The 13,775-nt window shown below is 48.7% G+C and overlaps 1 protein-coding gene across 1 annotated transcript in view; it reads left to right on the forward strand.

Annotated features, from left to right (window-relative positions):
• Nucleotides 1–13,775, forward strand: part of SLF1 (SMC5/6 complex localization factor 1) — an 86,216-nt gene that overhangs the window by 30,992 nt on the left and 41,449 nt on the right. The window contains exons 6-7 of the mRNA XM_075271887.1: nt 11,913–12,002; nt 12,943–12,996. Of these exons, the coding sequence (XP_075127988.1) occupies nt 11,913–12,002; nt 12,943–12,996 (144 nt within the window). The remainder of the gene's footprint in view (nt 1–11,912; nt 12,003–12,942; nt 12,997–13,775) is intronic.

The raw sequence follows: 13,775 nt of genomic DNA on the forward strand, positions 1-13,775 counted from the left end.
TATACTGCTTCCCCAGCAGGCCACACCGAAAAAGATGGCTGAGGCAACCACAGAGTTGAAGAAGGCCCTAAGAAGTGTCCCCTGGACTCCGAAGGCCCTCAGCCTCCTGAGCAGGTAGAGTCTGCTGTGGCCCTTTCTGTGCAGCGCCTCCAGGTGATCAGCCCAGTCTAGTTTATTATTGAGGAGCACGCCCAGGTACTTATAGGTCCTGACTATCTCAATACATGTTCCTTGGATCTCCACCGGGGTCGGAGCACCTCTCCGTTTACTAAAGTCCACCACCATGTCCTTGGTCTTCCCAGCATTAATCCTGAGCTGGTTCTGCTGGCACCATTCAACAAAATCCCGGTTTAAGTCTCTGTATTCCCTATCATCGCCATCAGTGATAAGGCCGACTATAGCAGAGTCATCGGAGTACTTCTGTAAGTAACAGCTGGATGAGTTGTGCCTGAAGTCAGCAGTGTACAGTGTGAAGAGGAATGGGGCAAGAACTGTACCTTGAGGTGCCCCCGTACTACAGATCACAGTGTCAGACACACAGTCCTGGGCTCTCACATACTGAGGGCGGTTTGTCAGGTAGTCTAGGATCCAGTTGGACAGGTGATGGTCCATACCACCAAGGTTCAGCTTCTCCCTCAGTAGCCCTGGCTGAAAGGTGTTGAACACACTGGAGAAATCAAAGAACATTATTCTCACAGTGTTCCCGGGTTTCTCCAGGTGAGAGAGAGCTCTATGAAGAAGGTGGATGATGGCATCATCTACCCCAATGCCTGTCCGGTAGGCAAACTGGAGGGGGTCCAGAGCGGAGCTCACTAGGGGGCGTAGGTGTGTCAGGACCAGTCTCTCTAGGACCTTCATCAGGTGTGATGTCCGTGCTACAGGTCGGTAGTCATTGTAGCCCATCGAGTTGGGTTTCTTTGGGACTGGTACCACGCAAGATGTTTTCCACAGTTGAGGTACCACCCCCAGCTTCAGGCTCATATTGTACATGTGCGTTATAATACCACACAGCTGGTCACTGCACATTTTAAGAACTCTTGCGCTTATACCATCAGGTCCCACCGCTTTGTTCGCTCTAATGTTCTTCATTTCCTTACACACCTGAGACTCCTGCAGGATCAGATAGTCAGATTGCAGTTGACCGCAGGTCGGTGGGGGTTGGGTCTTGGTGTGTGAGGGGAGGGCGGTTGGCTGACATGCTGGTGGAGGGAGCATTTGCTTGGAGTCGAATCTATTGAAGAATAGATTAAGCTCGTTAAGCCACTTCCTGTCCCCTACTGTTCGGTGCCCTGTCTTTTCCTTGTGTCCTGAAATTGCCTTAAGGCTGTCCCACACCTCAGAGATTCTACCCTCCCCCATCTGTAGCTCCATCTTCCGTCTGTAGTTGGCTTTCCCTTCTCTGATCAATTGTCTCAGCTGTTTCTGAACCGCCCCCAGGCCATCTTTGTCCCCAGACCTAAAAATTCTCTTTTTTTGCTTGAGGAGAGTTTTAATCTCAGAGTTAATCCATGGTTTGTTATTGGAGAAACACCTCACCTTCCTAGTTGGTACCGTGCTGTCCACCCAGAAATTAATGTAGTCCGTTACGCAATGTGTGAGTCCCTCAATGTCCTCTGGAAATGAGTCTTGAAACACTTCCCATAAAGTTATATCAAAGCAGTCCCTTAGAGACTCGACACTTCCCTCTGACCAAATCTTCACGGTACGGGTAACCGCCGGTTCTCTGCGCACCAGTGGAATGTATGTGGGTCGCAGATGTACCAGGTTGTGATCTGATCTGCCTAGGGGTGGTAGGGCAGATGAGTTATATGCATCCCTTACATTGGCAAAGAGCAAGTCCAGTGTTTTGTTGTCTCTTGTATGGCAGGTTACATACTGTGTGAAGCCTGGTAGAGTGGATGCTGAGACATGGTTGAAGTCTCCAGACACTAGGAGCAGGGCATGGGGGTGAGATGATTGCAGCTCACTCACAACAGCATGGAGGACTTCACAGGCAGCGTCAGCTTTAGCAGAGGGGGGGACATATGCAGCTAGTACGATAACATGTGATAGTTCCCTTGGCAGGTAAAAAGGTCTCATGCCCACGGCTAGCAGTTCAATATCCTTTCCACACAATTGTTTCTTAACCACAATATGTCCTGGATTACACCATCTCTCATTGACAAATATTGCAATTCCTCCGCCTATTCGCTTACCGCTCTCCAGTGTTCTGTCCGCCCGAAGAAGTTTGAAGCCCTCCACGGAGGCAAGTATGTCCGGAGTGATTTCAGTAAGCCAAGTCTCTGTAAACAGCATCATACTGCACTCACGAAACTCCTGTTGATGTCTGGTCAGTGCTGTCAGTTCATCCATCTTATTCACAATTGATCTCACATTCCCCATAATGATGGACGGGATCACATGCTTTTTGCGTTTTCTTCCTTCGCGTCTCAGTATGCCGGCTCGTTTTCCGCGTTTTCTGCGTTTTCTAAGTCTCCTTATTAGTTCGTGGGGGATGGTAAGAGCATGCTTGTCCTGTAGCTTGTCCAGCTTGTCCTGCAGCATGCTTCTAAGGTGTAATAGTGTCTCCTTAGTGTAAACCAGTCTTTCTTGTCTGTGTGGAGGCATGCTTCAGACAAAAAGGCTCAAAAAGGATTTCTTTATAAGAGTTTCTGCATCAAATTCCAGCCCATGGTAAGTTCTTATACTAATACTAAGTGAAGAAAAAAAGGACGGGATAGAGAAAGATCAGTTTAGTTTCAGCAGCTGTAAACACATGCAGCCACACACTAGGCAGGCGCAGGCAAAAAAAAAAAAAAAAAAAAAGAAAAGTGGCATGAAGTGGCAGAACTGAATTCGTACTATATGTATCCTTCCTGCTTTTGATGCATCCCCTACAGCCAATTTAGGACTTCTCCAGGGCTCCTTTTTGGACTCAATGCTTTCTTCAGTCTTGCATTCATTCTTCTCTAGATACTACAAACCTGCCTGAAGAAGGGCTTCCACAGCCTGAAACGTTGCTCAAGTCCTATAATTGCATAATTTTTAATATTAGTTATTATTAATGTTTATTATTGGCTTTATGCTTTACACGGATCCTGATGATATTGTAGAGTCTGTGATCAGGGGTTTCCTCTCTCCTCACTCATTTGTAGTGATTCTACCCTCTCAGACGTTCTCATGTGTGCGTTTTTATCTATAGTCTGTGTAATCTGAACTAACTCAAAATGTGGATGTTTCCTCTCCACACTCTTATCGGCCACACGCAACCTCCTCTACCACTAAGAAAAGGGGGAGGGTACACATCCAGGACCCTAAGGCTGTATTCACACAGAGTAACGCCAGGCGTTTTTTGTGTGCTTTTTGCACATAGTGCCGCGTTAACGCCGCGTAGTGCCGTGTTAACGCCGCATATACGCAGCGTTAACACCGCGCTATTTTGCAGTGGTGTTGACCGGCGTTAACGCGGCGTATACGCGGTGTTAACGTGACGCTATGCAGCGTTAACCCGGCGCAATGTGCAAAAAACACACAAAAAACGCCTGCCGTTACTCTGTGTGAATACAGCCTTACTGTGTTATATTTTGCTGGACAGCCAATTAGGTGAAGGAGTTAGGGTGGGTTCACACTACCACTATTAAAGTCCATTGCTTTGCTCCGTCCTTAACAACGGTAGTGTGAACCCACCCTTACAGACACACTATGGCAATAAGCACAGTAAAATATGCTTCCATAGCGATGTACCCCACTATGGTACATTATGGTTCTGATTTTCTGGTGCTGGGATACTAATGTAGGTGGTATGAATAAATAGTTATTAGAGATGAGCGAACAGTGTTCTATCGAACTCATGTTCGATCGGATATTAGGCTGTTCGGCATGTTCGAATCGAATCGAACACCGCGTGGTAAAGTGCGCCATTACTCGATTCCCCTCCCACCTTCCCTGGCGCCTTTTTTGCTCCAATAACAGCGCAGGGTAGGTGGGACAGGAACTACGACACCGGTGACGTTGAGAAAAGTAGGCAAAACCCATTGGCTGCCGAAAACATGTGACCTCTAATTTAAAAGAACAGCGCCGCCCAGGTTCGCGTCATTCTGAGCTTGCAATTCACCGAGGACGGAGGTTTCCGTCCAGCTAGCTAGGGCTTAGATTCTGGGTAGGCAGGGACAGGCTAGGATAGGAAGGAGAAGACAACCAACAGCTCTTGTAAGAGCTAAATTCCAGGGAGAAGCTTGTCAGTGTAACGTGGCACTGACGGGCTCAATCGCCGCAACCCAGCTTTCCCAGGATCCTGAATGGAATACACTGTCAGTGTATTCCCGTATACCCGATATATACCCCGATACCCGTTCCAACGGTGTGCCCCCCCACCTTCACCCCAGAAATACCCTGCAAGTCCCCTAGCAATAGAATTGGGGCTATATACACCCACAATTTTTACTACTGGTATACAGTGCCATTGTCTGACTGGGAATTCAAAGAATATATTGGGAATACAAATACCCTCATTTCTTGCTACTGCCATATAGTGCCAGTTTCTGACTGGTAATTCAAAGAATATATTGTGGTTACGTGCACCCACAATTTTTACTACTGGTATACAGTGCCATTGTCTGACTGGGAATTCAAAGAATATATTGGGAATACAAATACCCTCATTTCTTGCTACTGCCATATAGTGCCAGTGTCTGACTGGGAATTCAAAGAATATATTGGGGTTACGTGCACCCACAATTTTTACTACTGGTATACAGTGCCATTGTCTGACTGGGAATTCAAAGAATATATTGGGAATATAAATACCCTCATTTCTTGCTACTGCCATATAGTGCCAGTTTCTGACTGGTAATTCAAAGAATATATTGGGGTTACGTGCACCCACAATTTTTACTACTGGTATACAGTGCCATTGTCTGACTGGGAATTCAAAGAATATATTGGGGTTATAAATACCCTCATTTCTTGCTACTGCCATATAGTGCCAGTGTCTGACTGGGAATTCAAAGAATATATTGGGGTTACGTGCACCCACAATTTTTACTACTGGTATACAGTGCCATTGTCTGACTGGGAATTCAAAGAATATATTGGGAATACAAATACCCTCATTTCTTGCTACTGCCATATAGTGCCAGTGTCTGACTGGGAATTCAAAGAATATATTGGGGTTACGTGCACCCACAATTTTTACTACTGGTATACAGTGCCATTGTCTGACTGGGAATTCAAAGAATATATTGGGAATACAAATACCCTCATTTCTTGCTACTGCCATATAGTGCCAGTTTCTGACTGGTAATTCAAAGAATATATTGGGGTTACGTGCACCCACAATTTTTACTACTGGTATACAGTGCCAATTTCTAACTAGGAATTCAAAATGCGCAAGGCTCCCGGAAAGGGACGTGGACGAGGCCGTGGGCGAGGTCGGGGGAATGGTTCTGGGAAGCAAGGTAGCAGTGAAGCCACAGGGCGTCCCGTGCCTACTCCTGTGGGGCATTAAGCATTGCGCCACTCCACAGTGCCAGGGTTGCTTGCCACATTAACTAAACTGCAGGGTACAAACCTTAGTAGGCCCGAGAACCAGGAACAGGTCTTGCAATGGCTGTCAGAGAACGCTTACAGCACATTGTCCAGCAGCCAGTCAGACTCTGCCTCCTCTCCTCCTATTACCCAACAGTCTTGTCTTCCTTCCTCCCAAAATTCCGAAGCTTTACAGAACAATAACCCAAACTGTCCCTGCTCCCCAGAGCTGTTCTCCGCTCCTTTCATTGTCCCTCAACCTGCCTCTCCACGTCACGATTCCACGAACCTAACAGAGGAGCATCTGTGTCCAGATGCTCAAACACTAGAGTCTCCTCCATCTCCGTTCGATTTGGTGGTGGATGACCAGCAACCCACCCTCATCGACGATGATGTGACGCAGTTGCCGTCAGGGCATCCAGTTGACCGGCGCATTGTGCGGGAGGAGGAGATGAGACAGGAGTTGGAAGAGGAAGTGGTGGATGATGAGGACACTGACCCGACCTGGACAGGGGGGATGTCAAGCGGGGAAAGTAGTGTGGATGTTGAGGCAGGTGCAGCACCAAAAAGGGTAGCTAGAGGCAGAGGTCAGCAGCTTAGGCGAAGCCAGGCCACACCCGGAATCTCCCAAGATGTTCCAGTTCGTACCCAGCCCCGAAAAACTCCCACCTCGAGGGCACGTTTCTCGAAGGTGTGGAGTTTTTTCAAGGAATGCGCCGAGGACAGATATAGTGTTGTCTGCACAATTTGCCTCTCGAAATTGATTAGGGGCTCTGAGAAGAGCAACCTGTCCACCACTTCAATGCGCCGTCATTTGGAATCCAAGCACTGGAATCAGTGGCAGGCAGCAACGGCAGGACAAAGGCCGCCTGCCGTTCACGCCACTGCCTCTGCCACTGCCTCTGCCACTGCTGACTGTGCTGGCGATGCACTCCAGAGGACGAGCCAGGACACCACTTCATCTGCCTCCGCCACTTTGTTGACTTCTACCTCATCCTCCCCTGGTCCTGTCTTATCTCCTTCTCCTGCACCATCAAAGGCACCATCAGGCGTTTCTTTACAACAACCCACCATCTCTCAGACATTGGAGCGGCGGCAGAAATACACTGCTAACCACCCACACGCGCAAGCCTTGAACGCCAACATCGCTAAACTGCTGGCCCAGGAGATGTTGGCGTTCCGGCTTGTTGAAACTCCCGCCTTCCTGGACCTGATGGCAACTGCGGCACCTCGCTATGCCGTCCCTAGCCGTCACTACTTCTCCCGGTGTGCCGTCCCCGCCTTGCACCAGCACGTGTCACTCAACATCAGGCGGGCCCTTAGTTCCGCGCTTTGCACAAAGGTCCACTTGACCACCGACGCGTGGACAAGTGCATGCGGACAGGGACGCTACATTTCACTGACGGCACACTGGGTGAATGTAGTTGAGGCTGGGACTGCTTCCCAAACTGGCCCGGTGTACCTCGTCTCCCCGCCTAACATTCCTGGCAGGGACACGAGAAGAACACCCCCCTCCTCCTCCTCCTCTACCGCCTCCTCCTCCGCCACCGCCTCCTCCTCCGCCACCGCCTCCTCCTCCGCTGTTAGATTGACCCCAGCTACGAGTTGGAAACGTTGCAGCACTGGCGTTGGTAGACGTCAGCAGGCTGTGCTGAAGCTGATCAGCTTGGGGGACAGACAGCACACTGCCTCCGAGGTGAGGGATGCCCTCCTCGATGAGACGGCAATATGGTTTGAGCCGCTGCACCTGGGCCCAGGCATGGTCGTTTGTGATAACGGCCGGAACCTGGTAGCAGCTCTGGAGCTTGCCGGACTCCAACATGTTCCATGCCTGGCCCACGTCTTCAACCTAGTGGTGCAATGTTTCCTAAAGAGCTACCCCAATGTTCCAGAGCTACTGGTGAAAGTGCGGCGCATGTGCGCCCACTTTCGCAAGTCGACAGTAGCCGCTGCTAGCTTAAAATCTCTCCAGCAACGCCTGCATGTGCCACAACACCGGCTTTTGTGCGACGTCCCCACACGCTGGAACTCAACGTTTCAGATGTTGAATAGAGTGGTTGAGCAGCAGAGACCTTTGATGGAATACCAGCTACAAAACCCTAGGGTGCCACAAAGTCAGCTGCCTCAGTTTCACATCCATGAGTGGCCATGGATGAGAGACCTTTGTGACATCCTACGGGTCTTTGAGGAGTCCACAAGGAGGGTGAGCTCTGAGGATGCGATGGTGAGCCTTACAATCCCGCTCTTGTGTGTTCTGAGAGAATCCCTGATTGACATCAGGGATAACTCAGATCACACAGAGGAGTTAGGGATAGCATCCAATCCGTCACAGCTGGAGAGTAGGTCCACACATCTGTCCGCTTCACTGCGTTTAATGGAGGAGGAGGAGGAGGAGGAAGAAGAGTTGTCCGATGATGTGATGGTGATACAGGAGGCTTCCGGGCAACTTCGAATCGTCCCATTGTTGCAGCGCGGATGGGTAGACATGGAGGATGAGGAGGAAATGGAGATTGAACTTTCCGGTGGGGCCAGAGGAGTCATGCCAACTAACACTGTGGCAGACATGGCTGAGTTCATGTTGGGGTGCTTTACAACCGACAAGCGTATTGTCAAAATCATGGAGGACAACCAGTACTGGATCTTTGCTATCCTTGACCCCCGGTATAAAAACAACATCTCGTCTTTTATTCCGGTAGAGGGGAGGGCCAATCGCATCAATGCTTGCCACAGGCAATTGGTGCAGAATATGATGGAGATGTTTCCAGCATGTGACGTTGGCGGCAGGGAGGGCAGTTCCTCCAGTAGGCAACCAAGTTCTCACCGGTCCACACAAACGAGGGGCACACTGTCTAAGGTCTGGGACACCTTGATGGCACCCCCTCGCCAAAGTGCCGCCACGGAGGGTCCTAGTGTCACCAGGCGTGAGAAGTATAGGCGCATGTTGCGGGAATACCTTTCCGACCACAGCCCTGTCCTCTCCGACCCCTCTGCGCCCTACACGTATTGGGTGTCGAAGTTGGACCTGTGGCTTGAACTTGCCCTATATGCCTTGGAGGTGCTGTCCTGTCCTGCCGCCAGCGTCCTATCTGAGAGGGTGTTCAGTGCAGCCGGTGGCATCATCACTGACAAGCGCACCCGTCTGTCAGCTGAGAGTGCCGACCGGCTCACTTTGATAAAAATGAACCACCACTGGATAGAGCCTTCATTTTTGTGCCCACCTGTGTAAAGCACCCCAACATGAAACTCCATGTCTGTACTCAACCTCTCCAATTCCTCCGCATCCTCATACTCATCCACCATAAGCGTTGCACAATTCTGCTAATACTAGGCTCCCTCCAACATGATTTCCCCCAACTCTGCTGGTTAGAGGCTCCCTCCACCCTGATTTCCACCAACTCTGCTGGTTAAAGGCTCCCTCCACCCTGCTTTCCCACAACTCTGCTGGTTAGAGGCTCCCTCCACCATGAATTTGCCCAAACTGGGCTGGTTAGAGGCTCCCTCCACCATGAATTGGTCCAAACTGGGGTTTTTAGAGGCTCCCTCCACCATGAATTTGCCAAAACTGGGCTGTTTAGAGGCTCCCTCCACCATGAATTGGTCCAAATTGGGGTTTTTAGAGGCTCCCTCCACCATGAATTTGCCCAAACTGGGCTGGTTAGAGGCTCCCTCCACCATGAATTGGTCCAAACTGGGCTGGTTAGAGGCTCCCTCCACCATGAATTGGTCCAAATTGGGGTTTTTAGAGGCTCCCTCCACCATGAATTGGTCCAAACTGGGCTGTTTAGAGGCTCCCTCCACCATGAATTGGTCCAAACTGGGGTTTTTAGAGGCTCCCTCCACCATGAATTGGTCCAAACTGGGCTGGTTAGAGGCTCCCTCCACCATGAATTGGTCCAAACTGGGTTTTTTAGAGGCTCCCTCCACCATGAATTGGTCCAAACTGGGGTTTTTAGAGGCTCCCTCCACCATGAATTGGTCCAAACTGGGTTTTTTAGAGGCTCCCTCCACCATGAATTGGTCCAAACTGGGGTTTTTAGAGGCTCCCTCCACCATGAATTGGTCCAAACTGGGCTGTTTAGAGGCTCCCTCCACCATGAATTGGTCCAAACTGGGTTTTTTAGAGGCTCCCTCCACCATGAATTGGTCCAAACTGGGGTTTTTAGAGGCTCCCTCCACCATGAATTGGTCCAAACTGGGGTTTTTAGAGGCTCCCTCCACCATGAATTTGCCCAAACTGGGCTGTTTAGAGGCTCCCTCCACCATGAATTTGCCCAAACTGGGCTGTTTAGAGGCTCCCTCCACCATGAATTTGCCCAAACTGGGCTGGTTAGAGGCTCCCTCCACCATGATTTGGTCCAAACTGGGGTTTTTAGAGGCTCCCTCCACCATGAATTGGTCCAAACTTGGCTGTTTAGAGGCTCCCTCCACCATTAATTGTTCCAAACTGGGCTGGTTAGAGGCTCCCTCCACCATGAATTGGTCCAAACTGGGTTTTTTAGAGGCTCCCTCCACCATGAATTGGTCCAAACTGGGCTGTTTAGCGGCTCCCTCCACCATTAATTGGTCCAAACTGGGCTGGTTAGAGGCTCCCTCCACCATGAATTTGCCCAAACTGGGCTGTTTAGAGGCTCCCTCCACCATGAATTTGCCCAAACTGGGCTGGTTAGAGGCTCCCTCCACCATGAATTGGTCCAAACTGGGGTTTTTAGAGGCTCCCTCCACCATGAATTGGTCCAAACTTGGCTGTTTAGAGGCTCCCTCCACCATTAATTGGTCCAAACTGGGCTGGTTAGAGGCTCCCTCCACCATGAATTGGTCCAAACTGGGGTTTTTAGAGGCTCCCTCCACCATTAATTGGTCCAAACTGGGCTGGTTAGAGGCTCCCTCCACCATGAATTGGTCCAAACTGGGTTTTTTAGAGGCTCCCTCCACCATGAATTTGCCCAAACTGGGCTGTTTAGAGGCTCCCTCCACCATGAATTGGTCCAAACTGGGCTGGTTAGAGGCTCCCTCCACCATGAATTTCCCAAAACTTGGCTGTTTAGAGGCTCCCTCCACCATTAATTGGTCCAAACTGGGCTGGTTAGAGGCTCCCTCCACCATGAATTTGCCCAAACTGGGCTGTTTAGAGGCTCCCTCCACCATGAATTGGTCCAAACTGGGTTTTTTAGAGGCTCCCTCCACCATGAATTGGTCCAAACTGGGCTGTTTAGTTGCTCCCTCCACCATGAATTTGCCCAAACTGGGCTGTTTAGCGGCTCCCTCCACCATTAATTGGTCCAAACTGGGCTGGTTAGAGGCTCCCTCCACCATGAATTTGCCCAAACTGGGCTGTTTAGAGGCTCCCTCCACCATGAATTTGCCCAAACTGGGCTGGTTAGAGGCTCCCTCCACCATGAATTGGTCCAAACTGGGTTTTTTAGAGGCTCCCTCCACCATGAATTTGCCCAAACTGGGCTGTTTAGAGGCTCCCTCCACCATGAATTGGTCCAAACTGGGTTTTTTAGAGGCTCCCTCCACCATGAATTTGCCCAAACTGGGCTGGTTAGAGGCTCCCTCCACCATGAATTGGTCCAAACTGGGTTTTTTAGAGGCTCCCTCCACCATGAATTTGCCCAAACTGGGCTGGTTAGAGGCTCCCTCCACCATGAATTGGTCCAAACTGGGTTTTTTAGAGGCTCCCTCCACCATGAATTTGCCCAAACTGGGCTGTTTAGAGGCTCCCTCCACCATGAATTGGTCCAAACTGGGGTTTTTAGAGGCTCCCTCCACCATGAATTTGCCCAAACTGGGGTGTTTAGAGGCTCCCTCCACCATGAATTTGCCCAAACTCTGCTGGTTAGAGGCTCAATCCACCCTGATTTTCAAAACAAATGTTGGTGCCAACCTCAACTTACTACAAGGGCCAAATTCACTGCTGGTGACAAGCTCTCCTCACTGCAAGTGCCAAATACACATGTTTCAAGGTGTTTTCCTACTGTCAGAGATGTGGTATTGAGTGTGTAAAGTGTGTAGTTGTTAGGCTGTGATGTTGGGGTAATAGAGGGTCTTTGGTGTGTTAGATGCCCCCAGACATGCTTCCCCTGCTGTCCCAGTGTCATTCCAGAGGTGTTGGCATCATTTCCTGGGGTGTCATAGTGGACTTGGTGACCCTCCAGACACGGATTTGGGTTTCCCCCTTAACGAGTATCTGTTCCCCATAGACTATAATGGGGTTCGAAACCCATTCGAACACACGAACATTGAGCGGCTGTTCGAATCGAATTTCGAACCTCGAACATTTTAGTGTTCGCTCATCTCTAATAGTTATACTTCTCTACCATCAGGCAATCACTATTTTTAATATATATTGTATTTAGTTAGAAATTAATTGGAATTTCTTGTAAGTTTTATGTAATATTCTGCAGGACCCAATAAATGACACACCAGAAGATATGACTGAGGAGCAGATTGCAGAACTCAAGAGTTCCATATGGAAACGTTTTTGTTCAACACAGGTTGGTTATTTTAGGCTCAATAATATTAAACCTTCTTGTTCTTTCAAAGTGAAAAATTAAAAACTTGTAAAGTTGTGAAAAGTGTAACTATATATGTGTTTACAGTGAGTATATGTATGGAAGGTCAGGGCTCGTTCACATCAGCGTTGTGAACTCCGTTATGCAGGTTTCCGTTTCCTGCCTAAAACAGAGCAGGAAACGGAAACCTGCAGGAGTTTCTCTCACCCATTCATTTGAATGGGAACCTAGCGGAATATAGCGGAACCTATAAAAGGAAAACTGCATATTAATCTAGAACACTACATTTATAGAAGACTAGACCAGAACTTGGATGATGGAGGAGTCTGATGACAAGCCTGTTGGCTGTTTCCCATAAAGTAGATCTTGCTCTGAACTATAAGGGCTCGTTCACATCTGCGTCGCCCTCTCCGTACTGCAGGTTTCCGTTTCCTGCCTAAAACAGAGGCAGGAGACGGAAACCTGCAGGAGTCTCTCTCACCCATTCATTTGAATGGGTGAGAGAGATGTCCGGCGGTGAGCGTTTTGCGCTCTCCGCCGCGAAACCGGGTTTTATAATCCGGACACAGAGTCGGACATGCAGTACTCTGTGTCCGGATAAAAAAATCCGGTTTCGCGGCGGAGAGCATAAAACGCTCACCGCCGCTCACGGCCGGACCCGGTCTGTGCTTTCCGTCTTCTGGCATGCAGCAGACGGAAAGCACAGAACGGAAAGAAGAACGCAGGTGTGAACCTAGCGTCATCTGCCTTCCTGCTAACAGGGATGCATTACTGTTATTCCATATGCTCGGTCCGTGCAGGATAATAACAAAATGGTAACAATTTGGCACAAAATATTTTCGTGGCTAAAGTAAGCTGAAGTCTTGTACCTGACTGTTCAGGGTCCTGAGTAGTATTCATCAGCAGGGTTTCCTTTTTCCAGGCATGTCACCACAGATATACAGAAAAATATAAGCGACATTCTGAAAAACCTAAGGTAAGGACGGATGCCAGTACTAGATGTCATTTTTTTGTGTTATTTTATTCACAATATTTCTGTACCCATGTATGCATCTTGTCATATATGACCACTACACCATTCAAGTGGATCCTCTCGGGAACACTGCATTAATGTGTTAATATTCTCTATCATTGGGAAAAGTCATTTTTAACTAATCACATACTTGTATAGCCTTTAGACAGGCTATTCCACACCTACCTTTTGTATGTAAATCGCCTCAGGGGTTTCTGAATGAGCCCGTTTTTATTCATATGCTAATTAGCTTCCATTTAGCACAGGAAGTCCCCAGCAGCCTCCTCTCTGCTATTAGGAAGTCATCAGGAGCAGCAGCCTGTGCTGTATATATACATAGGAAACAATAGGCAGAGGGTGCACGATGAAATTTCCGGGGTGCACCAAGAGGCTAATTAGCATATAAATAAAAACGGGATCATTCAAATACCACTGAAGCGATTTACATACAAAAGGTATGTGTGGAATAACCTTTCTAAAGGCTATGCAAGAATGTGATTAGCTAAAAATGACTTTTCCCAATGATAGAGCCCCTTTAAAAAGACTCAATTTGGGAGGGACATTGGCACTTGTGGCACAGGATAGAGTAGAGGTAACTCGTTACATTGAAAATGTAGTGAAAATGGAGTTGAGCAGGTTCACATTAACACAGACACACATATATATATATATATATATATATATATATATATATATATATATATATATATATACACACACACACAGTTAGGGCCAGAAATATT

The sequence above is a fragment of the Leptodactylus fuscus genome, chromosome 1 (assembly GCF_031893055.1).
Source record: "Leptodactylus fuscus isolate aLepFus1 chromosome 1, aLepFus1.hap2, whole genome shotgun sequence".
Classification (NCBI taxonomy): Eukaryota; Metazoa; Chordata; class Amphibia; order Anura; family Leptodactylidae; genus Leptodactylus; species Leptodactylus fuscus.